General features: G+C 43.9%; 2 protein-coding genes across 8 annotated transcripts; one reads left to right on the plus strand and one right to left on the minus strand.

Annotated features, from left to right (window-relative positions):
- Positions 1-21,461, plus strand: svilc (supervillin c). 6 transcript variants are annotated; one of them, XM_031867918.1, is made up of 34 exons: positions 4-254; positions 2,850-3,151; positions 4,269-4,424; positions 4,551-4,727; positions 5,212-5,246; positions 6,377-6,438; positions 7,494-7,639; positions 7,895-8,123; positions 8,356-8,942; positions 9,127-9,253; positions 10,955-11,002; positions 11,120-11,182; positions 11,618-11,692; positions 11,786-11,873; positions 11,972-12,049; positions 12,135-12,167; positions 12,252-12,450; positions 13,378-13,547; positions 13,628-13,747; positions 13,836-13,972; positions 14,694-14,841; positions 15,020-15,165; positions 15,329-15,504; positions 16,305-16,449; positions 16,558-16,876; positions 16,993-17,138; positions 17,913-18,015; positions 18,113-18,317; positions 18,422-18,555; positions 18,643-18,798; positions 18,926-19,069; positions 19,160-19,272; positions 19,407-19,562; positions 20,326-21,461. In XM_031867918.1, the coding sequence occupies exons 2-34, from the start codon at positions 2,877-2,879 to the stop codon at positions 20,413-20,415; spliced, it is 4,986 nt and encodes a 1,661-aa protein (XP_031723778.1). In that variant the 5' UTR covers positions 4-254; positions 2,850-2,876; the 3' UTR covers positions 20,416-21,461. The 6 variants fall into 6 exon arrangements, with proteins under 6 accessions (XP_031723784.1, XP_031723778.1, XP_031723781.1 ...); XM_031867919.1 differs by lacking the exon at positions 4-254 and adding an exon at positions 270-2,594; XM_031867921.1 differs by lacking the exon at positions 11,120-11,182.
- tmem98 (transmembrane protein 98) lies at positions 20,541-27,020 on the minus strand. Of its 2 annotated transcripts, none has more exons than XM_031867927.1 (7): positions 26,881-27,020; positions 24,922-25,162; positions 24,056-24,187; positions 23,443-23,476; positions 23,237-23,352; positions 23,083-23,142; positions 20,541-22,899 (listed from the first exon to the last, which is right to left on the minus strand). In XM_031867927.1, the coding sequence occupies exons 2-7, from the start codon at positions 25,050-25,052 to the stop codon at positions 22,698-22,700; spliced, it is 675 nt and encodes a 224-aa protein (XP_031723787.1). In that variant the 5' UTR covers positions 25,053-25,162; positions 26,881-27,020; the 3' UTR covers positions 20,541-22,697. The 2 variants fall into 2 exon arrangements, with proteins under 2 accessions (XP_031723787.1, XP_031723786.1); XM_031867926.1 differs by lacking the exon at positions 26,881-27,020 and adding an exon at positions 25,703-26,704.
- Positions 27,021-27,662: the final 642 nt, after the last annotated feature.

A 27,662-nucleotide genomic window follows, 5' to 3' on the forward strand; every position in this document is an offset into this window, starting at 1 on the left:
GCGACCACAGCTCTAGGAGAGCTGCGTCTTTGGTTGCCATATTTACGGCTGCTTCCTGGACGGTGGCGGGGACGTCCCGGGGTTTGTCCTTCTATTTATACTCTCCCCCTCGATACGGCGAGCCCTCCGCAGCTGCGAGTGTGACTACATTTGGAGCGACAGTCCGGTTGAAGGGGGCCAGTGGGGAGGGACCGCCGGTCTGAGGAAGGGCAGCGGCACCACTCATGCCCCGGTTCACACGGCGCGTGGTTCATGTAAGTTCTCCATTCTACCCCCGTTGTCTCTAATAACGAATTTACAGTCGAAAATGTAGCCAGGCGCCAGCTAGGACCAAGTTCTGAATTTGTCATCACTGTTGGTGTTTGTTCTGTCAGAACCTGCTGAAGTGTGGGTAGTACGGTGGTCATGGAGCTTCTGGTGTCCGGTCACTTTGCAAGCCTTGTGTTAAAAGTTGTGTGTAGTATTGTCTAAAATATGCTTGGAACATGTTTTACGCGCAATTTACGCACGAACGAAACGGCAAGAACAGTTAATCTTAACACCTGTTTGTGTGTTAGCCTTCTCTCATTATTCCCCAACTGACTCAATTATGGTCTTTGCCTTTTGTCAGAATACTTTATTTTTGTTCTCTATGAATTACTATAACATATTTCAATTTAAAAGTACTTTGATAGTCCAAACATGTATGAATGTATGTTACTCTATGCGTCTGGTGATTTCAATGTTCATCTATTTTTTTCACAATCCATTTTAAATATTAGGAGTTTTGACACTCTGGGTAGCTATTAGTTAGACAAATGAATAAAATGTTTATCTGAAATGTTAAAACTGCCATCAGAGCAGCTGTTAATGTGCTACATCCCGCTGGGAGCTAACAAGTGGATTAGGGTGGTTACATGAGGAGAAAGCTGGTACTCTTTGACCTGCAGCCACATGCCTTTTAATGTAGGGATCAGGCCAAAGGTCAATGCAATATCTACATGAACACATCCAGAGTCACGACTTTTGCTGCTGAACACTCGCATAGTGGATGTATGAAGGAAAGGTCTCTGAGAATTCCTCATGCTTCATGCAGGTAGACCAGCCAGGACAGGTGTAATTGGTCGGAGGCTTATTCCTGGCTCGCCTTTTAATCAGGTTTACTCTGCTGCTGCTGTCTGCACTTTGAGTAAAACCAGTCTGTCAGCATGTAACATATATATATCCGGTAAGGTTGAAAGTGCTATTGGGAGTGTTTGAGGAATTCATCTGTTAAACTGTGTAGAAGATTTGGATTCATACCCTTAGCTTGACACTAATTGGCTTTTGCTTAACCCTCTTGATATTTTCATTAGAATATCAAACCATTGTGGAAGTTTCCCTGTCCGAGTAGGTAGAGAATGGGACCTGTGTGCTCATCCACAGGCTTTATTTCAGAGCTAGTGTCGCTGGATTAGAAGCCAATGATCCCTGTTGAGCCTCTATGGCATTTCCCCCCCCCTCCAATCGGCAATCCTGCAGCTTGTCACGTGACTTTTTGCTCTTTAAACAAGAGTGGCCACTTTCTTGTGTTCTGCCGGCAAAAAACATAAAGGAGTGTGGCGTCAGGGGCACCGGGGATGCTCGTGGCTTGCTCACTCCGAGTTCTCCAAATCTGGTTCAAAGCACATGTACGCATGTTTTGAAGTGGCAACACAGACACATGGAACACACATCTTTGAGCTTGTTATCTTGTGAAGGGATCAGTCAATCTCCTGCTGACAATGTCTGCAAATGTGGCCTTCAGTTTATTCAAGATGGCTTCGTTAATAAAAGGCAGACCTGACCAGTAGTTGTGCAGGCTATGTCATCGCACTATAGTCACTCTGTATTTCTGTCCAGCAGTCTAAGAGAAGCAGCAAACATGCTAAAATAAACTTGCATCTTTTACTTTGTGAGCTGTACTGTCACCAGAGCCATTCAGCCCTGCTGCAGATATATCTGCTTTACTAAGTCGGTGGCTCACGTCGCTTTGTCCTCGCTCCATTGTGCTTCCTGCATCAGGAATGCTGACATCCACAGTTTCAGCGCTCATAGTCGCTCATTTGTGAACCTATCTGATGGTTAGCTGCTGTCTTTAAATGCAAATCGTGTCATATCTGTGCTATTTATATGTGGCTTACAGCCTCAAGCGTTGTTAGTGTTGTTTATTCACCTCCAGGCAACCACGATGTAGCCAACTGGGAGTTTTTATTGGCTCATCTTTGTCAGCACGTTGCCTGGGAACATGCGCATAATTTAGATAGGTCATAAAATAATTTTAATCCATAGCCAATCAGGGATTCATTGCACCTTGTTTGATAACATTTGAACAAGAGGTTACAGTCAGTGTTGTGGAGAAGACCAGCAAGCCTGAATCCTCGGTGACATCGAGGCCCAGACCCAGAGTGGAGCGGAGGTGTTGAGTTTCAGTGCAAGGGGAGATCCCTGCATGGCACTGCAAGCGGGCGCAGGTCATCTTACATGGTCTCTAGCAAGAGGATGCACTTTTAGAGAAATTAGTTAATTTATAATGAAGCCTCAGTCATGAACCTCTCTAGGAAGACGTGTACAGACTGCTGAAGGGCACGTGAGTGGTGAGTCTCTGTCTGAGTTAGCCTCTGACCTATTTTTTGTTTGCTTACTCCTCTTTCGGGAGCAATGTCTCACCCGTCAAGGAACAGATTGTTCTTCAACCTCTGATTGGTGGACATTCAGCTAAGACAGTCTTTAGGTCCAATGGAATCTGAATTTTACCGGAGGCTCTCGTGTATTGACTTAGCTGAAAAGTGGAGAAAGAACAACCCGTCTGATTTCTGTTCCTAAATGCTTTGCAATTGTTCGAGGAGCAGATAATCGACTAAATCCTCCCGAGGGACATGGACGCCACGGAGAACCCAGTCCTGGAGCCCAGGTCGGAGCGGATCGCTCGCTATAAAGCCGAGAGGAGGCGAGAGCTGGCCGAACGCTTTGGCAACATGGAGGAGCTACCTTCCAAGTGGGTGAGGAGGGATGGGAAGGAGGGGCACGACCCAGCGAACGAAGCCCACAGAGGGACTTTGAACTCAGATGGCCTCAGTGAGAGAGTGAACGGCAGGACGCGAGGAGTTACAAATGGATTGGAGGGTCCTGCAGAGTCCAACCACTTGAGAAGGTGAGTCATGTCTGCAGTGAAGGGTGACTCCATTGAGTGAGTAATGCAAACATTACACAGCCTTCACGCAGGGCTAATGTTTTCATAAAATCCCCAAATGTTGTTTTATTAAAAATCATATATGTGAATGTAAATATGTAAATAACCAAAGAGGTTTTGCGTTGTGTGGATGCAGCAAAGTGTTTGTGTCTTTATGTTTTCTCGAGCCTAAATGTGGAGGAGAGCAGGTGTCTCCTGGGCTTAATTTGTCCAAACACCAATAAAGCAACATGCCTACTTCCTAACCCCCGATGACACCTTTCACCTGCTTCAACCTTTTCCACCTTGACATCAATGCAAACTGTAGGTGTCGTCCTAAAATAACACAACGGATAGTAAATATTTTGGTAACGGCGTCATATAAATATCACCACTGAGGAGAATGGTAGTATAACCAGAGAGAAAACTGTATACTGTGTAGAAAATGCACACAAGATGATGGCTTTCTTCTTCTTCTTCAGAAGCATTAAAAGAGTCTGATCCTCCTCCCTTTGTTTTAGTCACTGCTACTGAACAGCTTCACACAGACCTGGATACAATTAGAGGCCAAATAAGTCTTGATTTTAGACTTGAGAGATTATAGTATTCAGGATGTATTTACAACTTTTCTGAAGTTCACAATGTAAATCCCAGGAAGTTATACTACCAGTTTTTGAACTTGGTCTGCTTCTTACCCGCAACCTTTGAGCAGCTCCAGAGCCTTGACTTCACCAGTTGCTCTGCAACCTTTGTTACTAATTCAAACCGAGCGATCTAAATCAGTGGGTCCCAGCAGGGAACGATAAAGCCAGTCTGATTCTTCTTCTGCAGTTGATTGGTACGCTTCCGGTCTGACACTTTTCCCATCATGTGGTCTGGGTGCTTTTCCTCAGAGGAACTAGAGACTGCTAACCTCTTTAGTGTCAGAAAAAAAAAGGTACAACGTTGCACCTTTCATGATTGGAGCTGCACACTTTTTTTTGCTGCTCTTGATCGAAAGGTTCAAGATTGAGTTTTTTCCCCCCCGAGAGAGTTCCTCACCCCTACATTGGCCACACCTGCATCCTCACTTCCTTCCCCGCACTCCCGCCCCCTCCAGGCAGGGTTCCCCGGACTCTGCCAGCATGCTGAGTGGGGAGGGGCACCTCGTCCCTGTAGGACTCGATGCCCCGCAGCTCCACACTCGAGTGTCGGTGGGCCAGTTGAGAAGTGCTCTTCTGCAGCAGACGGGGAGCGGAGCGCAGCCCGATAAAGTGTAGGGTCACCTGCATGTGTGTGATCCAGTCTCACTGTCAGCCCTCTGTACCTCTGTGGCTGTATTTGTTCTCGCCTCAACATCTTCTTCCCCTCCCTCCTCCTGCTCCGTTTGTGTGGATACTAGTTGCCCTGATGCTGGGCAAGCCACGTCCTCTCTGGATCTGGCTGTGAAGCCGGGCTCTGAGGGGGGCCGCCGACGCTCCCGGCGGTACCTCCACGGTGGGTCAGGTGGTGGTCGCAAGACAAGCGAACGCTTCAGGACACAGCCGATCACAGCCGATGAGATGGAGGAGAGCAGCGGGTAGGGACTGTGTGCTGTGGTGCAAGATGAGGCACGTGGTTTGGGTTTTGCCAAAGAAGATGCTGTTTGCAGCGTTTTGCTGACATGTTTTTAAAGTAGTGTATGACTAGTTTCCAGAACCACTTACATCTGGTAACTTCCAAGGCTTTCAAATTGCTGACGGTTTGTGTTTGACTGCATTTTTATTAGCAAAGAGCAGATATCAAAGTGCAGCACCTTTTACATAAATGCCCACGGGTGGTGTGGTTTGCATGTGTTTGTCCTCCGTCATGACCTCCACAGTGTTTCTTTACCGAGCATGCAAATATGACACAGTATCTTGATTGTTCGGAGCTGCATACTGAAGCACAAAGACATGTATTGTAAAGCTTGCTGCGCGGATCTGAAAGAAGAACGCACAGGAGCCGGAGATTCAGCTCCACATCACCAACCTGTTTGTGTTTCACCTGGTGACTTCATGTTGTGCCTCTTTTCCCTCTTCTAGGCAGTTGGACGCAGAGGAAGAGGAGAACCGTAAAGGTAAAGCTGCGTTCCCGCCTGGCTTTAATCACACAGTTTGTTATTGTGTTCAGAGACAAACAGCTTTTGTCTGTTACGCTGCTACGCTGGCCGTGTGAACGGTGACACAGAGAGGGAGAAGGTCACAGCGGCACAATAATGGCCACCACTGACACAACATGATGTAAACACAATGATGGCAGGAGGGAAAAAAGTTAAAGTCTTCAGTGGGATATTAAGGGGCAACAGAAGGATCATAAACACCATTTAAAAAAAGACATTTTCATCACACGCGTCTTACAAAACAAATATTTAGAGTGCATCCAACTTGCACAGTTGCCTCCACAAAGCCATATAACAGCTCATAAAATGAATCGGGTTATATTTTAAGGCCCACAATGTTTAAACTCCTCTGTGATGACAGATTTATGTCTCACAAAACCATGTGAGCGGTGGAGCACTGCTCAGTCAGTCTCCCCCCCATAAACCATAAAAAGATTACAAGCAAGTCTTTAAGATTGACTCGCAGAGAATTTACACCACAACTACAGACACAAGCAGACAATCTAGACTTTCTTGCTATTTGGACTCATTTCAGGCCTTATGTTGTCTGCCATTCACTTTACAGTGTATTCACTCTACAAATACAACACAAGTTAAAGGGCTAGTTCTGATTTTTTTTTTTAAAGTGGTTTTATATGAGGTAGTTATCTTTAGTCAGTTTATTATTACCTTCGGCAGATGGACATTGGCGCTCCCCCAGCTGGGAGAAGCAGCAAAGCAATGTGCTGCCGGGGGCGGCAGCAAAATGTAGTTTTTAAACACCTAAAAGAAGAAGTGCAGGCTGTATTTAGAAAAGTTTACCTGCCAATGTCTACTCTCTCTTTAAAGCCACCTTTGTCAAAAACAGTAATTTTTCCTCACAGAACAAGGGAGCTGCTCGTCTACAGCCGCCTCGATCACTTATTTTGTTTGTGTTGTTGTTTGACTTTGGTGTTTTAAAGGGTCAGTTTATCACAGAAAATCACAAACTAACCGATTGAGGCCTGTTTGATCTCCAGCACCTTCCTTAAATTAGATGGTGTCTGAAATGTGTGATGATTCATGAACTGTTAATGACACAGTGATTAATGCCGTTTGTCTTCTCACAGCTGATGTGAAAACAGACGACAGAGCCAAAATGAGTGTGGCAGCCAAGATGTCTTTGTTTAAAGTGAGTCTATGTCCGTCTCTGCACTGAAATGGGATCCTTGCTGCTGCTCATGACCTGCTTCTTCTCTCTTATGTTATGTGCTGTCTGTTGCCCGCTTCTAAATACGATCCATCCGAGGCGTTTCCCTGCTTCTCCATCTGAAGTGATGGAGACGTCCGTCCACGCACAGTCACAGCTGAATAATTTAAGGCTTTCTGAAAGTTTACTCATGACAATTAAGCTGCGATGAACTCGTCTAACTAGATCTGCTGCCAACTGCAAACTCAAATTCATCTAATAATGACAGATGCCCCATACTACATCAAAAGCTACTATTATGAACTGGTGATAAGTTATCGAGAAATGTATTGAACAGCCAGAGAAAGCTCCGTCCATCAAGGACAGTCATCTCGGCTACTCGCCTTACGGTTTGAGACGCATGGCGAGTCAGCGCTGAGCACGCAGAACACAACCTGCTCATGTTGAGAGATATGAATGGTTAAACAGGTGCACTGTTTATGCTACGGTGTGTCTGTTTGTACTTATCAAAAGAAAGACTAAATTTACAGTGTGAAAAACACAGTTCTTGTCTCTGCACAGAAGATGAAACACTGTTTTTTTCCAATCTCCATTCCTTTTCACCTCCTGCACACTTTGTCATGAAGCACCAGGTGTAAATGTGCCAGACACTGTATTACCATTAACAACCATAGCAGCGGTGTATATAATTAGCCTGCTCCTCTGTGGAGGCAGGCGGGGAGGTAACTGAAGCCGGCAGAGCTCTGGTTACACTGTGACCGGTTGGGCTGGCATTCTATCCATGTAGCCAACACGCTCCACCTTACAGCAAGCTGCTTTATTAACCAGCTAATCCAACCCACCTCCCCTCCCGCCATCCGTCCATACAAATAGAACAGGAGACATCAGGAGAGGAGAGTTTTTACTGCCATTTTTGTGGTCTCCCTTATTACTTATTTAGCAGGTGAAGGCTGTCGATTGGAGATGCTAAAAGGACCAAATGCGACGGTCAAAATGTCATGTGCTGATATTAACATGTTTCCCCGCCTCCTCCGTAGGAGCTGGAGAAGTCTGCCCCGCCAGAGGCCTCGGCCTACCTAAAGCCTCGCTCGGGGAGCGTCTGTCACGAGCGCAGAGTGCGTCGGGGAAACGAACATCGATTTCTTACTCAGCCAATCACCTGTGAGGAAATCGTGGCAATCAGGTGGGCGAGCCTAGTGGCCACATGGAGGGAGATTTGAGCTTCAGTACACATTTAGTGCTCTCCGGCAGCAGTACGGTGTATGTGGGATTGACTCATGATAAACTACCCTGTTCATGTTGATAAAGGAGCACGTCATCCAGTGCAACAGTGTGCCTGAGCACACAAGATCTAGCAAGATCAATTCATTATTAGTTTTGCTTTTATTTTGTGATCATAAGCCTCTTTTATATAACGTGTGTTCATGTTTCTCTGCAGCACCCCCAAACCAGCACCACCAGTGGAGTCCCAGTCCTTGCAGGCGGAGTCGGTGGAGGATGGCGATGAGAGCTGCAAGCTGACCATGAGTGAGAAGCTGGCCCTGTTCAACAAACTCTCCCAGCCGGGGAGGGAGGGGGGCGACCCCGCTGACGGGCCCCCAGAGAGACGGAGGCAGAAGGGGGCTCGGTACCGCACTCAGCCCATCACTGTGGAGGAGGTCGGCCTGGTGAGTAGACAAGCCAAAAATCTGTGTTTTATACAAAAGTAACAATAAAAGACGGTCAATACTAAAACCGAAACGAAGAAAGAACACGAGAGAAAGTGCTTTTAGAGGAGACAGTGAAGGCTTTTAAGATTAAATATACATCATCTCTGACTATAAAGCATGTTTCTAAATCAAGTACATTTTGAAAATGATCGATACCTACTGTATGTCTCACCCTTTGGTCTCTGCTCAGCTCCAAAAAGGCCCTGTACAGCTTCCCGCCTTCTGTTTGTCCCGTCGTCTGTCCGACAGACAGCAGGCCTCGTCTGTCAACCTGAAACCCAGTGAGATACACTTTTCCCAGCCAAGACCTGACACTGGTCCTGTGCCTGCTGACCCCACTGGCTCTACCCGGCAGGGCCTACAGCACCACGACCATGAGCCAGTCTTGAGAGGAATCCTGAAGAAGAGCTCCTCCGGAGGCTCAGAGTGGAGCAGGAAGGAGAGTGGTCACACTGATGCACCTTCCAGCCATGAACAGAATGGCGAAGGCTGTGTAGAAGCAGGGATGCATGGGAGTAGGGAGAGCGCAGAGCTGCAGGAAATGTCTGCAGCACCACGGAGGAAGAGAGGAGAAGCTTCAGGTGGGGAGGGAGGCTCACTGGCTGCCACTCCCTGGAGGCAGAGGACTCGAACCAGGAGGGAAACCATTGCCTGTACACCGATAAGAGCCATGTCGGAGCAGGACACTCCTCAGGAGGAGAGGCCCTGCCAGACAAAGCTGCCGGGACAGCTGCTTTCCTCTGCGGATCACAGCTCAGATACGACTGTGAGAGTTCAGTGAGTGATGCATGTCTCATTATAACCAAAAAAAAGAAGAAATTTGGGGAGAACATCGACTGCTTCATGTATTAGGGACGGCTCTCAGCAGTTTTAGGATGCCAATTGAACTGAAATACAGTTTTTGGGTAGCATTTAGAAATGTTCTTTGGCTTATATTCTGTATATTTGTTGTGTCCAAAAGACAGCCGAATGACGAAGACAGTGCGAGGAGGATGAATGAAGAAACAACAGCCACAGGACATGTCCAGGTCACACTGGTAGATGGCACCGTTAAACTGCAGGAGTCAACCAACACCAGCAGAAGTAAGGTGAGAAACAAAGATATGTCACACTGTTACTGCAAAAGGTCTGTGATATCTTCAGTATGTGCAGCGATGATCTCAGAGGACCAAATCACAGCTGCAGAATCAACAGCTGCTCTGCTTCTTGTCTGTAAAGGGGAAAGAGTTTGGCCCTCCATCATCTCTAATCCTTTCAAACCCACTGGCTCCAAACTAGACTGTCAGCAGAGACAGATACAGTCTAATTTCACTTTTAAGCTTTCAGTTTGATTTACTCACTTAAATCTTCCTAAACTAAATATTTGGGTTGTCAAACGAATCCAGAGGTGATATAGAATATATAGTATAGATGTGTTCATTTAGTTCGCTTTCCAGCGGCCACAGTAATCAAGCTTTATCAGCTACAGGAAGCTACTGCTCTACCCTCACTTACACTTACAGCCGAGGAAGACTGTCGTGCACTATTCCGGGAGTCAAAATGCTGCTAGCTCCTCTGCACATTTTTCATATTAAAATTCGTAGTCATTGATCTCCAAAGCACCTCAGTCAAAGATAAGACGGTGTAAAGGACAGCACTTGGATTGTATCTTTAAATATGTATATCTTTGCATCTTTATCCTCACACTTCTGAAAAACATCAATATAGTGTAATTTGATGTGGTCTGAAATCCCCATTTTATTTTCTGCTTTGAATTCTATTTCAGATTATATACCCAAACATTCGCTGTAAGCAAACATCCTGTCACCTTGCTGGCTGTATAAAACACAGGCTGCTGTCATGTCAAGTCATGACAAAAGAGAAACCTGAAACATGTCATGTTGGTGCAGTCACAGTTGCCTGAATGAATGAATGAATGAAAGAGTGAGAGAGATCCACAGGGTGGCACGATTCAGTAACACTTTGTTTTCAGGAAAGCATAAGGCAGTCCACTCGACAGGTATCAAGAAAATTACACTTTGACTTAAAACTATTCTTTAAACTGGTTAAATCCACAGATCTTGTAGTGTTTTGGTCTAAATTCTTGGGGAAAGCAACCACGGGCTTTGTTGAAATTAGTTTTGAGGTTGTTGGGTTCACTCCGTTTGAAATCCAGAATGAGAAGAGGCCAGTGGTTAGATCGGTGCATTTGTCATTCCAGTGAAACCAGATATAGCATCTCTTAGCAACTGCACTCTGGATTTGGTAGGTGCTAAATGTCTTGAGATCAGATTAGAGTTACTGGGGAATATCTAGTGTTCTTGTACTGAGAGGGGTTTGACTGTCTCAGAGCATTATGTGGAATGTAAACAGACTGATTTGATTCTGGTGGTCAAATGTTGACCCTTTTATGACCTTATGAACTCAGCTGCACCGCGGTGACATGTGTGTGTACATGTACTGTGTGTGTGTGTGTGTGTGTGTGTGTGTGTGTGTGTGTGTGTGTGTTAAGGGCACCACCAGGCAAAAACAATGATAAATTTTTAAGATTATGGGCTATTTTGCTTCCACAACGTCAAAATGTCTTCTTGCAGACTAGTGGAAAGAAAACATCCAAAATAGTTGTTTTGGTGTTTGTTACTACTTGTGTAGATTTCTCCTAAATTCACCAAAAGCTAGCATAAGATAATGCCTCATTTGTATATTTAAATGTAACGTTTCAGAAAGCTTGTATGACAAAAAAACAACTGTCCTCATGTAATTTAACAGCTGGATAAGTTTCACGGTGATATCTTTTTTTACTTCTGCAGGAAGAGACAGAAAACCTTCATGGGGAGGGTGTCAACACTCAGTGCTGGGTACGTTTTCCACTAATACTTTGAAATGCATAGATCCATCTAAATCCCTATTATGAAGATTGTATGAATCACTAATTTTACAATAGCTTTAGCCTACCCCTTTCTCTTCTCTCCCAGGAACCCGTCTTTGCCTCTGTCTATTCTAGCAGTACACACCAATATATCATGTGTTTCAATCAGGTAATTGTTTGAGTCCCTGCATGGCTGGCTCATAGTCGCTTTTTGATTTGCAGTGTTTTGTATGCAGTGAAAAGTTTTTTCCGTCGCACAGTCTCACATGCAGATGATGTGTGAAGTTTCACTCTCGATAACGAGTGTACTCTGTCACCTGCGGAGTGTTTTTTTTTTTGTTTGAAAATGATCCTCCTTCTGAAAGACACATCGCAGCTCTCACGTATCAGTTTCTGTTGATTATATTCTTTTTTTGTTCTCTTACACAAAACTTTTTTCTGTCATATGTCCATATCCAACCTTCCTAATTTTAATTTTAACAATTGGAAACAACGTTTGAGAAAGACAAAAGAAAGAAAAAGAACCAAGCTGGAGTTTTGTCAACACTAAAGAACTCACCTGTTGCTTACTCATCCATGTATTCTGTTGTTACTTAATCTTCAGACAAGTCTGTCCTTTGAGGCACAAGAAGTCTCCTCTTCTACCAAAGACCAGATTGTGCCTCAGTGGAGACAGAAGGTGACACAGAGCTACATCTCTCTTTCCCGTTTTAATCCACCTACGAGCTCATCTGTTTCCTACATGAACACGTCTGTTTTTATGACTTTATAGAGGATTGACGATGAGATGGACGAAGTTGAGGAAATTAATACAGAGCAGGAAAGTAAGACGCAGGAGACCGCATGTATGAACAAGAGAGGTGAGTTTACTTGTTCTGGTTTTCTCTACTCTCATTATATCTCTTATCTTCACCTCAGGAGGTTTGTGTCTCTGACTCGTGCCCTCTGTTTCCGTTAGGATCTCCAGAATCGGACAGAAATGACATCTCTCCTAACGAGGAACTCTCCTCTGAAGCTCCAACATGCTCATATGAAGGTTAGAGCTGCATTAGATATAAATAAAAACTCAGTTTTTTATTGTTTGTTTCTCTCTAAACTGTTTACTCTTATTTGCTTAACAGAAATCCTCATGCAGTCTCTGGTTGAGTTTGAAGGTAAGGTCATGTAAAGCCTCTCTGATATAAGTTGTTAAAGTCTTGAGTATTTTATTTCATACTTCCTGTCCCATCCCCCTGCAGCTCCACAGAGCTCCCCGCTCTCAGTGGCCCCACTTGAAGTGAGGGCGGAGACGCCTGTGGGTGAATCAAACGCGTTCGATGCTGGTTCCTACAGAGATCGGTCGCCTCCCTCGGCCTGCGCCCCCCAACCCTGTGGAGACGTTGCTGCTGCAGAGAGTGAGCAGGACCTGAGTGTCCTCTGCCAAACCAACGCACCCATGTGAGCCTGGTTTTTACCACATATTGTATCTATCTGAGCAATAATCTATACTATGCTATGGCCTCTGACAGGTGTGGAAGTGATCTTTATTTCAGGAAGATAAATTGCACCACATCTATATTTGTAATAATAATACCGTAATCTACTGTATAGTTCACTGACAGACATCAGGGCTGAAATGCATAAAAATCCCAAGAAATGGTCCTAAAAATTTAACTTTTTAAGCCATAAATAAACTGATAAAGAAAAAAGTAGAATCTTCCCCATGATAATAGTTATATTGACAATATTCAATTTAGAATATTATTTATTTATATAAATTAATTTAAGAGGGATACACTAGACATTTTAAGTGGTAACATTTGTCGTGGTTCTTCATGTTGTTTTTATGTAATTAATTCTGAAACGCCTTAAAACCGAAAAAAAACTCATGTTTTTACTGGAGGTCGTGTCTAAGTTTTCGGATTCATTGTTGCCCTTTTAAATACACCAAAATGATTGTATTTTATAGCCCGGCCAATACAATACGTACTACCTTTTTTCAATTTGATATCGATGTGGTTTGTGTGCTGAATCCATCGATTCCAACTCTGGTCTTTGTTGTGAATTCTCTGCCTCTGAGCATGTAATACAGCCATCTGCTGGTGAGTCCCAGCAGGGTTAGCACACTTCTGCAGCTCTCTCAAATCTCGTAACTGTCTCAAAAGTTATTGATGGCACTAAATTTAATTTCTTCGATTAAGGGCAAAATCACTCTGTTGTGCACTAAAGACCAAAGTTTACTCTGTGCGGCTTTATGCTTCCTTTCACAGCAGTAGTAACACATCATTAGCTATTAGTTACAGTAAATAATATTGTTGTGGATACTCATGGAGACTACCTGTACTGTCTGTGTGAAGCTGTATTTGTCATGTGTGTGCGGTGCAGACTGACCTCATCAGGAGCAGAGCACAGGCGGTCCGTGCGTCCGTCCCGTCGGACTCAGGGCTCCAGAAACCCTCTGAGGGCTCTCGCTGCTCGGGAAGACATCAGGCAGGACTACATGGGAGAGACAGTCAACAACACAGCTGCTGAGGAGAGCTCCCAAGCAGAGAAGAGTGAGTGGGACTATGTCTTTGTCTTGACTTTGTCCTCCTTATTCGGCTTCTGCTTGATCTTGAATTTTCCCTCCCGACAGAGTCCAAGAACTCCTCGGTGGCAGATTCACATCTTTCCGCATCAGAAGACTTTATCTGTTCCTCAGATTCTACCAAGTCCTCTCCTCCCTTCAGCAGCCTGATGCTCATTCACGTCAAAGGTCAGAAAATATTTGTTTCCTCTTGTGTGTGCTTATAATGACATCTGTGTGTTGAGGTTTTTGTATTAACTAGTGCTTGTGGTGACAGGAAGGCGGCATGTCCAGGTGCGTCTGGTGGAGCCGTCAGTGCAGTCGCTGAACAGTGGGGACTGCTTCCTGCTGGTCACTCCGGAGCATTGCTTCCTGTGGAGCGCAGAGTTTGCCAATGAACAAGAGAAAGCCAAGGTACAACCGAGGACTGTTTTTATTGTATACGCCGGGGATCAACACAGTATGTTGTCAGCATAAATGTACAGGATGCCACGGTGCAATAGGTGTATAAGGCATTGCGTGCCATAAAATGTGAATTTGGTGAAAATGTGTAAAAAGGCTTCACTTGAAAACCTTATTATCCAACGTTGTAAAACATCACTTTATGTGCTGGACAACAACATCTGCATGCAGTAAAATATATTAACAGTTTCTGGAGGTAACATTGGCAGTATAGATGCTTTGTAATGCTTTCTGCTCTCAGGTTACATAATCTACAGCTTAATATGTATGTTTTGATTACTTTCAGTTCAGTTACTTAATGATCATTTTGCCATGTTGGAGGTTTAAAGTTTCAAATGAAAGATTATAACATTTTGCAGAACATTTGCCACAAGTAAAATTGAATTGTTGGGTTCGTAAATTCACTTTGAACTTTCCAGGTGTTAAATTATGCGACTTCATTAAGAATTTCAGCTGTTTGACTCAAACTAAATACTATAAGGGGACCTCTTTTTGGTAACAGCTGCTATCAAAATACAGTTTGATAGTAAAATTTGCAGTTGTAATAAAACAAAAATACTGTAACTCGCAGCATCTGATGGGCCACAGAATTTGGTGCAGCACCTGGTTTATTACTTGATTCCGTACGCCTGTTCTGCCGTCGTATTAGAAACTGATCATAATTGTTTTTCAGGCCTCTGAGCTGGCATCATCCATCCAGAGTCATCAGGATCTCGGCTGTCGGGCCTCTCAGGTGGTCCGTCTGGAGGAGGGGCTAAACTGTGACAGCAGCGTGGCTGCAGACTTCTGGAGGCTTCTAGGAGGAAGGAGACAATACAGAGGTTAGTGGTCATAACGTCTGCTGAATAGATCGTTTTAGGATTACTGTGTATCATTAAATTGTAAAGGGCAGATTATAAATGAATCAATATAATAAGAATCTATCAACCCGTGTTGCTATGGAAAAGCCAACATACATTAAAAAAAATGAGATGAAAGATTTGTTTGCTTTCTCCACAGGAGCCGGTGCAGAAGAGGAGGATGAGCTCTATGAGTGTGGTGTGGTGGAGTCCAACTGTGTGTACAGGCTGGTGGAGAACAGACTGGTGCCTCATGAACAGTGCTGGGCCTCCACCCCCAGTATCTCCCTGCTGGGCTCCACTGAGGTCTCCTCTTGATTCTCCTGTTTGCTCCATCATTCTTGCTGTTGATAATGTGTTGTTGCCAATTTGTTTTGTGTCAGACATTATGTCAGTTTTAATAGCTCATGTCAGATAGATCACGTCTCAGTTTCAAATCGATGAACCTACTGTACGTGTGTGTGTGCAGACCCTGGTTTTTGATTTCGGCAGTGAGGTGTACCTGTGGCATGGACAGGATGTTTCCCTCAGCAGGACGAACGTTGCTCTCCAGCTGACTCACCAAGTGTGGGTCGGAGCTTACGACTACAGCAACTGTCGAGTCAATCCACTGGATCCCACGCAGTGCAACCCGAACACACCGCAGTAAGTTCACACTGCAGGCGGTAAAGCTTTTAGTTCGTACTTCACGGCGAAAAATACACAGCATATCAATATCGGAACACGTTACAGAAACAGTGGAGTACAGCTGTGAGTATGTACTACACAGTGAGCATACAGCATTACTGCAGCCACACCCTAATGGTCTCTAAAACCAAAGCAAATGCATTGTAATTCCACACTGCCACACAAAACAGCATACAGCACTGTGTCCACATGGCATGCCGTTGTAAGTCCATGCTACTGTATATGCTGCAGCTGGCAAAAGACAGTTGTTTAGAAATTCAATTCAAGTGGACAGAAACCTGTTGAACATGTCATTCCAAAACCATCTGCATTAATCTGCTGGTATAACAGCCTCCACTCTTCTGTGAAGATTTCAGTAACAGGCTGCAGGGGGATTTGCTCCCGTTCAGCCACATTGGAGCATTAGTGAGGTCCAACACCGATGCTGGGTGATGAGGCCTCTGGCTCGTAGTCATGTTCCACGTTCACCCCAAAGGTGTTGGATGGGGTTGAGGTCAGGCATGTCCACATAGCTTTGGCCATATAGTGTATACAGCCATATTTATTCTCTATAAACTCCAAAGCCGTAGAATGCACCTAAATGTGCAGAAATACTAGTACTATAAATACTGAAGAGGCAGGTAAATGTGAGTTAGTAATGATTTCTACTGTCTATTAAGGTTTAAGCCTCTAAAGTGTATATTTGCTGCACTATACTGTCATTATACTCCTTGAAAATGGGTTCCCTTCCTGGACTAAGTCTTTAACTCTGGCCTCAGGAAGGGAGAGGGTCGTCCCAGCTGGGCGTTGTTCGGTTGTGTCTCAGAGCACAACGAGACGGCTCTGTTCAGGGAGAAGTTCCTGGAGTGGACAGGTGGGAAAGGAGGCATGGAGGGAGCTGTTGCAGTGAGCAAGGAGACACAGGTTCATCCCACAGTGTAACATTTATAAGTGAATTGTTGACTGATACCAGGAAGATAACAGTGATTTTAAAGAATCCCTTTTTAGCTTTTAACTTCCAACTCTCCGCAGCCCGCCCCCGTTCTGTCTTCCCAGGCGATGTCTCCACCTTCAGGCGTTCTAAGTGCCTGTGACGCCAAGGCTCTGGTGTCGGGTCAGTCTCTGGGAGGGGACGGCTTGGTCCATAACGTGTTGGCTGGGGTTGACGTCCAGCGCGGGCACGGGGTCATCACGCTGGAGGAAGGATGTCAGATGGAGCTGAAAACAGTTGCTGTGGACACTTGGCATGTCCAGGAGTTTGATGACTGCGAAATTCCTGTGGAGAGCACCGGACAGCTTCACGAAGGAGACTCCTACGTCATCCGCTGGACGTACAGCATCAACACTGTTGGTCAGTGACATCATCATCCCATGATACCCTACCGTCACACTCTTCATTGTGTCTTATTCTGCTGTTTCAGTCAGTGTAATTTGATTTGATATATAAATAGATTTTCTCTGCTGTAGATGAGACAAACAGCCCTGATGAGTGTAGTCCCGGTCAAAAGGAAAACACAGCCTTCTTCCTGTGGCGGGGCCGTCACTCCAGTGTCAGCGGGCGGGACACCGCTGCTTTCCTGTCCATTGGGATGAACAACCATGAAGACTCGCAGGTAAGGTCCTCGGCAAGGTCCTTTGGTGAGGGTTTATACTTTTGTTTCACCACATTTTTGATAGAAACATAATGTGCTTATTAATTGAATACCTGATGACTGTAGTTTGCTGACAAAATGCATTTTAAGGAGTTACAAGCAAAATACACAGTGCATGTGCTCAACATATGTTACAGTTTGACAGATGCAAATGTTAATAATAATGAGGGATGTTTTATTAATGTTAAATATTGTATTCATGTTAAATAATATGAATTCATTATTATTTATTATTGCCTTTTAAAGGTTCCATACCAGAAGTGGACTGAACAGCAGAACCACCTTAAAAACTAAAATATTTCTTCTAGGTTAATGCAACAGTAGTGTGACTCACTGTCATGTAGACTGTGGGTATAAGTCGGCCATTGGACATCTATTTCAGCCTCCTCTTTTTTGGAAAGGGCAGAGTTGCTGCGTCCAGTGCTTAGCGCTGCCCAAAACGATTGTGATTGGTTTAAAGAAACACAAAGAGGCCAGAATAATAAAGTGGAGCCACAACTTTCTTTAGCGCTGTCACAGCACTGTGGAGAGATTAATACAACATTAAGTTAAAGGGAACCATTCTTTACTCTGTGTACAAATATGGAGCTTCTATTTATACTTTTACTATAATAAAGTGGAGACATCTTAAGGCTTATATTGAGTTAGAGAAGTCTGAACTATATGCTGACATCTTCATTTCCAGCAGGACTGTTTTTGTTTACAGCCTGTGTGTTTGTCATGTTGTTTCTGAAGGTGGTGGTACCTCAGGGAAAGGAACCTCCCTGTTTTCTGCAGCTTTTCCAGGGAGGCCTGGTCATTCACAAGGGAAAGCGAGAGGAGGCCTGCACTAATGCAGGTACAGTACAGTAAGGGCATATTTCTGTCTTCCCTGTGTCCATTCTCCTTGTTTTGTCATTTGATTAAAAATAAACCTTATCTGTTTGTCGTGGCAGAGTGGCATCTGTTCTGTGTGCGAGGTGAGCTCCCAGAGGAAGGCTCTCTGTTAGAGGTGGATTGCTGCTGTGCAGGTCTGAGATCCAGGGGCTCTGTTGTCCTGCTCAATAGCCAGCAGGGAGTGCTGTATCTCTGGACTGGCTGTAAAGCTCATAGCAGCTCCAGAGTGGTCAGCAAGAGGGCAGTGGAGCATATCACTCAAATGTGAGTCACATTCACTGGGTGGGCTTTCAAACGGTCCGTTTTTTTTTTAGCATTGAAGGTTGAAATAATTTTCCAGCTTGTGAATTGTATGTGTTACGTATTAGGTGTCCACCAGAGCTGGGTCTCAGCAAAGGCAGCCCGGTGACGGTGCAGGTAGTGGAGGAAGGCTCAGAGCCTGCAGACTTCTGGACAGCCCTGGGGCAGATGGACAGGAAGGCCTACGACTGCATGCTGCAAGGTAGTAAAACAGCTCCTTTCAACTCAGGATATATTTCTTTCCGCTCTGTAAACTTTAAAATCACAGTTAAAAAATATCTTCTGTCAGATCCAGGAAAGTATAACTTCACACCTCGTCTCTTCCACATGAGCGCCTCCTCTGGGAGTTTCCAGGCCGAAGAGCTGCAGAGTCCATCGCGGCTGGCGGGACTCGTGATGGCAGCACCGTTTGTCCAGGAGAGTCTGTACTCTGTTCCACAGCCGGGTGAGAGCACACTCAACTCATACAACTCTGTATCTTGTCAACCTCCCAAGAGAAACATCAAGGTCATTAAATCTAATGTCCACTTTGTTATTTATTATATCACCAATGTTTGTTGTTTGTCCGCCAGCCTTGTTCCTGTTTGACAACCGTCTGGAGGTCTACCTGTGGCAGAGGGGTCAGCCTGACCAGACAGAGAGCTCGGCTTCGGCCTGGAGCTGCTGGCATGACGAGAGGAGGTGTGCCATGCAGACGGCACTGCAGTACTGCAAAGGTAGGAGGAAGATGCTTGTCAGGAAATGAAAGGGTTACTAGGTTTGTCGACGTGTTTAACACATTTTTATGGCTTGTTTCTGTCTCCCAGAGATGAACCCAAGACGCCCACTGCAGGCCTACCTCATATTTGAGGGGTTAGAACCTCTCACTTTTACTAACGTGTTCCCCCGCTGGGAGAAGAGCCTGGGACCCCACACACAGGTCCGAATACCATGCAGTGATATCTATACATCTGCTGCTTCTAATTTTTGAGGTCTAGATATTAATACAGCCTAATGTTGGCGGTCATAGCTGAATCTCTCTCTTACCATGGGTGTGTTTGATGTATGTGTCAGGGCGATGCGGGGCGGGTGAAGCTGACCTTGGTGCAGGACGCCCTGGCCCAGCTCATGAAGACCCAGTACCCTCTGGAGGAGCTGCTGCGGAGCCCATTACCTGAAGGAGTGGACCCCCAGCGCCTGGAAGTCTACCTGTCTGATCAAGACTTTCAGGTAAACTGACGGAGCAGTATGCAGTGATGTCTTTCAACCAGCAGGCCGCAGTGTTCGCCGTATTTTGCAAATGGAAATGAATGCTCTAATGCAGGGGTCTTCAACGTGTTTCAGGCCAAGGACCCCCAAACTGATAGAGAGATAGAGCAGGGACCCCCTACTATATATATTGTATAACATTGTTTTATATTAAACTGGGCCTAGTGCCGTGAATACCTCTTTATTGTGCATTCAATACTAAGCTATTCAAATAATACAGGTTCATATATTCATGTTTTTATTTTAAACATGTGCAAGGTACAGTGAGTAGGGAGGCCGTGCCACTGCCATTTAGAAACATAGCTTGTCAACTGATGCAAATATCAACATTGTCTGTCAATTGCATGATAATCGTGCATACAAGCTATTCAAATTGACGTTTTTATTTTAAACAAATCTGGCCTACTAGTGCCACTGCCATGCATAAACATACCTGTTATCTTTCATGCAATACTGAACTATTAAAATAATGGACAGATTCATGTTAGGATTTTTTTTATTTTTTTAAAATTGTCTAATCAACCAAAGATTTCGCAGACCCCCTGCAGTACCTCCGCGGACCCCCTAGGGGTCGCGGACCCCCTGTTGAAGACCTCTGCTCTGTTTTATAATCTGATGATGAATCCTGAGAGGAAGTCGAAACATTAACATTTATATTTAATTATATGAATTGATTTTCACATTGTTTCCTCTGTAAATAAATCTCTACAATTTTATGTTTCAGACTATTTTGGAAATGAAGAGAGATGAATATGCTTCCCTCCCAGACTGGAAGCAAATTGATCTGAAGAAAAGCAAAGGGCTGCTTTGCTAGACAGCGAAAACAAATGGAGGCTGACTGGCGCTCTGAAAGCTGGGACTTCCTCCTCCACTGAGAAGGGAAGATGGCAGGGGGGCATCAGCACCATGCTGCTGCACAAAGGACTGCTTACAAAGTAATAAAAAGAGCAAAGAAATTCACTTTTATTGATGTCAAACTAGTATGAGTGTGTGAACTCTTTATCAGACATGGATTTCTCTGTACCCAAACACATTTTCCTATTAAATTGTATCTGTACAAATCAGTGAAAGATAAAAAGAAAAAGGCGTGTGGGAGTGAAGGAAGGACATCAGTAACAAACTGGGATACGGGTGAGAAAACAAAGGAGTGCATAAAAAAGGTTCAATGCTAAAAAAAACAATGTAAACAAGAAAAAATAAAAGGCTAAACTTTCTAGTTTTCCTCCTCTATTGATGCCTTTACATTAAAACATCTCTGCATGCTCAAAGCTACCGTTTTTGCTGAATTTCAGTTAACAGATTTTTAAAACCGCCGATTCGCCTCCCGATTGTCACCAAAACCTTAAAACTAGTGTTTGACTCCGTAGTCTGATGTGTATTTTACAGTCGTGTGTCATACTGATGTGTTCATTTGTCTGCCTGCCTTGTGTGTACAAAGGTTCGTGCCATGTGTATTGCAGCTTAAGCCCATGTGTTCATTGTGGCTGTGGGTAAGCTAATGCCTTATTAGGACTCCTTGGGGATTCACTATTAGCTATGCATGAGAGAGCAGGTAGACATGCTCCAATAACATTCCTCTGGCCCAAAACAACACGCTCATTCTGCTCCTCAATCAACACGCTGTTCCAAACAGCCTCACATAACACGGTAATACACAACGACATACTGTATCTCTATCGTGTGAACGCTCAATATTTCTGCTGATGGTGATGCACTTAAAATGTCTTGATACTTTGATATGTGTAATATCCTTATTACTGGACGAATGTAGATAGAAACAGAAGCTACTGTTGATTTTATAGTTTAAGCTTTTTCTAAAAACGTTTTTGTTGTCAGAATTAAAGAACAAGTGTTTCTTGACTCACTGTCCACTGCTGACTGTCAGAAAATCATACCGGGGAAGAACAAGACTTCTACAACTGCGCAAGCAGCCCTATGAGGCTGTACTTGATGTAAACGCTAACATCAGCATGCTAACATGCTCACATTGACAACACTAAAATGCTGATGTTTAAGTTAACCATGTTAGTTTAGTGTGTCAGCATGCTAACATATGCAAATTAGCACTAAACACAATGTACAAAGGGGTAAATGAATATCTGCTGATTTTTAAGGCAAAGGTTGTTGAGACACTCAATCCCAATGGTGGAGCTGCTGATGGCACTTCAGGAAAGGGCAGGGGATCACCAAAGTCAATGGGATTCATCCTCTGGGAACCATGAATGTCTGTCCAAATGTTTGTGCTAATCCATCGAGTAGCTGTTGACATACTTCAGTGTAGACCAAAGTGGTGCTTCTCCATCGATAACAGCCTCAATTTATCATAATACGATGCAGCAATGGGACAAAAGGGAATTACTCAACAGGAAAAAAACTCTTACTCTGCTGCTGACGTGGCTAAAACTGGTTTCAACTCACAGGCCGGCTATTTCTAACGGCGTAAGAGTATCTGAGGGATGTTTTAGCACATTCACAAGTCACGCTGACCCCACAAATTGTAAATAAGTCCGGTTAGTCTTCCATGGGTCCACTGAGCTGGAACCCCTTTGGGTTCACTGGCTAACTGGATGTTATTTTCCTCAGAATGGATTAGCTGACTAAGCCTCCATGTGACTGGTGCAGTGCTAGCGAGATTGGATTTAGGCCCACCGCTGGGTGATGGCGCACACGAGAAAAAAGATTTCCAAGACCTCTCCCTCACAGGCACTTTGAACAGACCAAGTCTAGATCTGCTGCAGGTTACACACATACAAACCTCACCTGTATCTGAATGTGTGACATCTACTTACTATGTAGCTGTAGTGAATGCAGAGTCAATTTAAGCACTTTTTGGTAAGAATATGATAAAGAAACAATTTCCAAGGTTTCTTTTTTTATGCGAGAAGTGAAAATGAGGGACGGAGTCAAGTCCCTGCATCCATCAGCACAGCATTCAGAGTCCTTGTTAATTTGGACTGGATGATAAGTTTGGTAGGCGTGCTTTTTCCAACACTGTCTTGCAGAATATGTGCTTTTTAAGTGTCAACTGAGTACAGAAGCACATGGATAACATGGACATATTGTATTTTGTGTTGGTATCTTTTTTTTTTTAAATGTCTAGATGGCCTGTTCTCTCTGTGCGTCAGCTCCAGGCATGCTTCGATCCGGTTCCGAGGCCAGCGCCGCCTCGCGCAAAACCACCATGTGATCTTCGGCCGCGTTGAGCGACTGGTCGATCCAGTCCATACTGCCAGACATGTGACAGGCGTTGCGGGTGACCAGCACCAGGTGGCTGACTGAAAGGAGGAGAGCGGTGGCCCTGAGGAGAAAGGAAAGGACAAAAGGATTCGATTTAAAGCACTTATTCCCCAAAAAGCGTTTAAAATGAAGCATAAAAAAGGGTCTATTGAGATCAATCAGAGTCGAGGCTCTTTAGATTAAGCTATCAGAGTCATACAAAAAAAAAGCTCCCTTAAAATGATGGGACAACAAGTGTGATTACCTGGCATCCAGGAGGATTGGATCCAGAGGAGGGTACATGGACCTGACCACGTCGTCCACCCTGCGAGGAGGCGGGACAGTGAGGACGTGCAGGAGCAGGTTAGACTGAGTCAGTAATGTGTCGGTGAGAGCTGCGTCTGGATCTTATACCGTACCTGGGGCCGATGCGTTTGGCCACACTGATGATGTCACTGAGGCTGGCCGGTGCTTTGACTTTTGCCCCTGAACCCATTGTCATGGCAACCAGCTTTTCGGTCAAAGTGTGGCAGATCTGTGTGTGTGGAAGTAATACGCGTCGGAATCAGTGGATAAGAATATAGACCAAAGATGGAGGAAAGGCACTAGTAATAAATTCAGTTACCTTCAGGATTGAGATGCAGTGAGAGACCAATCCACTGTGGAGAAATGAATCACAGAATTAGTAAGAAGAAGTACCGAGATATCTGAGTAGCAATACTAAAGTGTAGAAATACTTTAAGAGTAAATGTCTCGCAATCAAAATGTTGAGAAAAAGTACAAAATTATTAGAATGGAAATATAATTTAGGTACCAAAAGTTAAAACACTTGTTATGCTGAATGTCCAATTTCACAATAAATTATCCAGATTCTCTACATTGTATTATATTAATTAATGCATTATTGTGTACATTGCTTTAATGTTACAGCTGTTAAAGGTGGGACTAATTTGCATTACTTAATTACTTTATCTCAATGCTTATACACTGCTGGGTTGTGAATTTCTCCCCTGGGGATAAATAGTCTGATCTTAACCTCGAATAATACACCATATTTTACTTGTGGATTATATTTTGTACTATTAATCTGAATGCTCAAATTAATATTAGTTATTAAATAAATGTAGTGCAATTAAGAGTACTATTTTCCCCCTCTAAAATGTAGTGGATTAGAAGTACAAAGTATCAAAAAATTGTAAACTTTAAACTCATGCTATTGTGGCACCAGTAAGACGTACGAGGCGTCCTCTATCCAGTCCTCGTTCTCCAAGATGGCCTCAATGTGAGGGTTGGTGATGACCACGTCATCCAGCTCCAGCTCCGACTGCTCACTCTGGGTCTCCATGGCTCCAATCAGATCCACTGTGGGTCTATAAAACAGAACAGGGAAAGCAGAGGAAGCACGGCTGGATTACCAGCCAGAAAGCCACAGTTCCATTACATTTAGATTGGCTGCGGTGAATTGATTGATTGATTGCACCAGTAAAGCCAGTTTTTAGTGGCGGTAGGTTCAGTTGTTGCGCTGTAGTCTAAAGGGGTCCTGTGTCTCTGCTCACAATGGATGCGTCCTGTGTAGTCTGCTGTACTCATTGTGAATTTGGAGGCAGCAGAGTACATATACACATTTGGTGGGATGTGGGGGAATGAATTGGGCTCCAATATGGCAAATGTTTTTCCTGGTAGGTTGTGGAAATCAATTAAGATGATTTTTGACCTTTTATTCAGAACAATTTAAAACAATACACGAAAACAAAACTAGAAACCTTTGGTTGTACATATAGTAACTAATCACAGTGTAAAGCTCATCAATGGGATGGAAAGGCAACGGAAAACACATCAAAAAGATATAAATTGTTGAGGTAAATGAAGTCCAACTGAGGTTGAGAAGTACCTCCACAAAACTACTTTTTAAAAAGTAATGCTAAACTATTGGAATACTAACCCTTATCGTACACAATCAAACAGCTGTGCAGGAAATTTGACAGGTAAACTAAGACCAAAATAACCAATATTTTATACTTTGAACTAAATTTTAGGAGCTTATATTCTGATGGAAGTTGAAACACTGATACAGATTTAAGAGGCCTTGTATTGATTCACTGACTTGGAGTCGAAAGGGTACAGCAGGTGGTGAGGGTGGCAGTAGCGGTGTCTGCACACCACCACCAGGGCGACGAAGGAGGCCAGGAAAATGGTGGCCAACACCCCAATGGCCACGATTACCACTGTCTCCATGGCGACTCCGGCTCCCACCGCGGCTGCAGCGGCAGCAACTCGTTGAAAAGGAAGAAAGTCCTAATCAGGGTCGGCTGATTGTCCAAGCTCGATTATGGATGGCCGCTCATCTGTCGAGGAGAGTAATTGGTGGTTTCAGTCTGATTGGGCGACGTCAAACCAGAGAAGAGTGAAACTATTACCGTACTTGAGAACATTTCTGAAAGACATTTCCCTGATTTCCAAACACAATGCACCTCTGAGCCAATGGAGAGGATAATACAGTGCAATCAGCAGTGTTTTGACTGTTTCTAAATGTGGCACACCTTCAACTCACATAAAGCTGATCTTTATCTGAGGAGCCGACACAAAACCCTGAAGTGCACCTGTTCTTTGTTTGCACTTCACACACCATAATGAGAACAGTACGTTTGCTGTACAGAGACTTTTTATTTTGCTAAATCGGATTCGGGGAAACCACAATCAACAACAAACACTATATTGATTCTATTGATCTTTAACAACCAGCCACATAACAAAAACTTAAAAATCTGTGTGACGATTTCCTGTTTCTCCTCCCTTTGATTTGCCAGCAGTACACACACACATCTGAACCCTCAAACGAAGAAATAAACTCCGGAACAAAACTCTCAAGACCTTTGACCTCTTACCATCTGATGTTTTCAGTCCCGGCTGAAGTACTTTTTGGATTATCTGCAGTTAAATTTAGGTGGCATGTTCCCACATTTAGCCTCTCTGTGAGAGTGTAAAGTGTACCTGCCCTCTGCTCAGTCTCGTCAATCATTAACCCGTCCTGCCCCACCTGATCACCCACGTGGGATGTGAGTAAACTCTCTGGAGGAAAGCTGTCATTGGCTAACCAGACAGCTCTTTAGGTAAAGTCGAGGATAATCGATTTGTGTTTAGGCATAACATTTATAAAGCAGAGAGAGAGAGAGAGAAACACAGGGCAGCTGACCTTTCAACATTACAACATTGTAAATCTGCATTTTTTTTCCCGGATGATTATGTGAGATTCTGCCATGGAATGCTGTAATTCTTTAATCAGATTAATTTGTGTTACACTCACCGTATCATACAGAGCTTTATCCCGTCTCTATGCTGCCTAAAGCCTCTCTGACTCTCTTTTCTTTTCTAGAAATCCCTCTGCTAAAATAAAACTCTTACAAAGGCAAATGGAGGTATTTTAGTACACAGAAAAGGACTTTTTTTAGGGGAACATTTCCCCTAAAGTCTAAGCCTCAATGCTGATTGAGATCACACTGGTAGTCTTTACCACATGTAGTGAAGTTGTGGAAAGTAACTAAGCACATTTACTCACTGCTTTTTCCTTGAGTGTGTCCATTTTCTGCTACTTTATAGTTCTTCTTCACAACATTTGAGGGGAAATATTGTAGTATTTACGCCACTACATTTATCTGACTAACCGCTTTAATAACTTTTCACAGCAAGATTTTACAAAAAAACAAACATATGATGAGCTATTAAGGTACACTCCACTACATTTATCTGAAAGCTAGAGTTTCTGTGCATTGCAGAGTCACATTTGACATAAAAAACCCTGATGAAGTGCTGAATATTAGAACGTCCCTGTTGAGAGATGTGCAATGTGGCGGAGATAAACAACACAGATAATGAATAAAATCGTGTACAACTTAATGTTATATCTCGCCACGTTCCCTATTCTCCCTCAGTGTCAAAATGAACACAGACAGGCGCGCGCGCAGTAACGCAAACGGTGTTTTACTAAACGTCTGCTGAACATTTCTAAAGTTAAACCACCAACACTTTTGATTTGAATGAAGCACCAAAACAATTGATTACTTACCGAAACATTTTTTCCTTAACGTTGGATTTCTTTTAGGAGACAAAATACTTTTCTCTCTGCCAGCATGCGCGCGGAGACGGCACCGACATCTCCAAATCTGGGGCGTGAACGCGCACGGCTGAGCTGAAGCTGTCGGTGAGTGACTGATGATCAAACTTTCCTTCCTTTTCCGTAGAAAACCTCCGCCCCTCACCCTTTTCTTCTGCGCGTGGGTCGACACGCCTCTCGACATCGATGTTGGAGCTGCGTGCGGAATGCGCGCTCTCGCTACCATGTTCGTTAATGCTGAAGATACAGTGTTATGCGAATATGACCCGATATGAACACACGTGGATACAGTTAACGCTAGGTGGCGTGCGCCAACCGCCACATTGTTTGGTTCTCAACGTATGGGAGAAGGTGAAGACATGACCAATGATCAATGTTTCTGTCGTGTGTTGAAGCTACACGTGGAGTTGGTTGCAAATTGTAACGCTAAATTAGCAAATTAATGCCAATGTTAAATATGTGTAAGTCACTCTATCAGTGGTGGAAGAAGACTTTACACATATCTTATACTTCAGTAAACGCAGCAATACTGCTCTGTAACAAGTAGAAGTCCTGCGTTCAAAATGTTTTCTTAAGTACAGAACAGCTAAATGTAATTGCAGTATTAAAGTAAAAGGATTTCTTGGGCAGAATGGTCCCATTCAGAGATATATATATATTATTAAATATATCATATTATAGGCAGTGGTGTAAGAAGTGCTCCGATATTTAAAGGGAGAAATATGAAAACCACA

Source organism: Anarrhichthys ocellatus, unplaced genomic scaffold (genome assembly GCF_004355925.1).
Source record: "Anarrhichthys ocellatus isolate YVR2014 unplaced genomic scaffold, GSC_Weel_1.0 scaffold40, whole genome shotgun sequence".
NCBI classification, from domain to species: Eukaryota; Metazoa; Chordata; class Actinopteri; order Perciformes; family Anarhichadidae; genus Anarrhichthys; species Anarrhichthys ocellatus.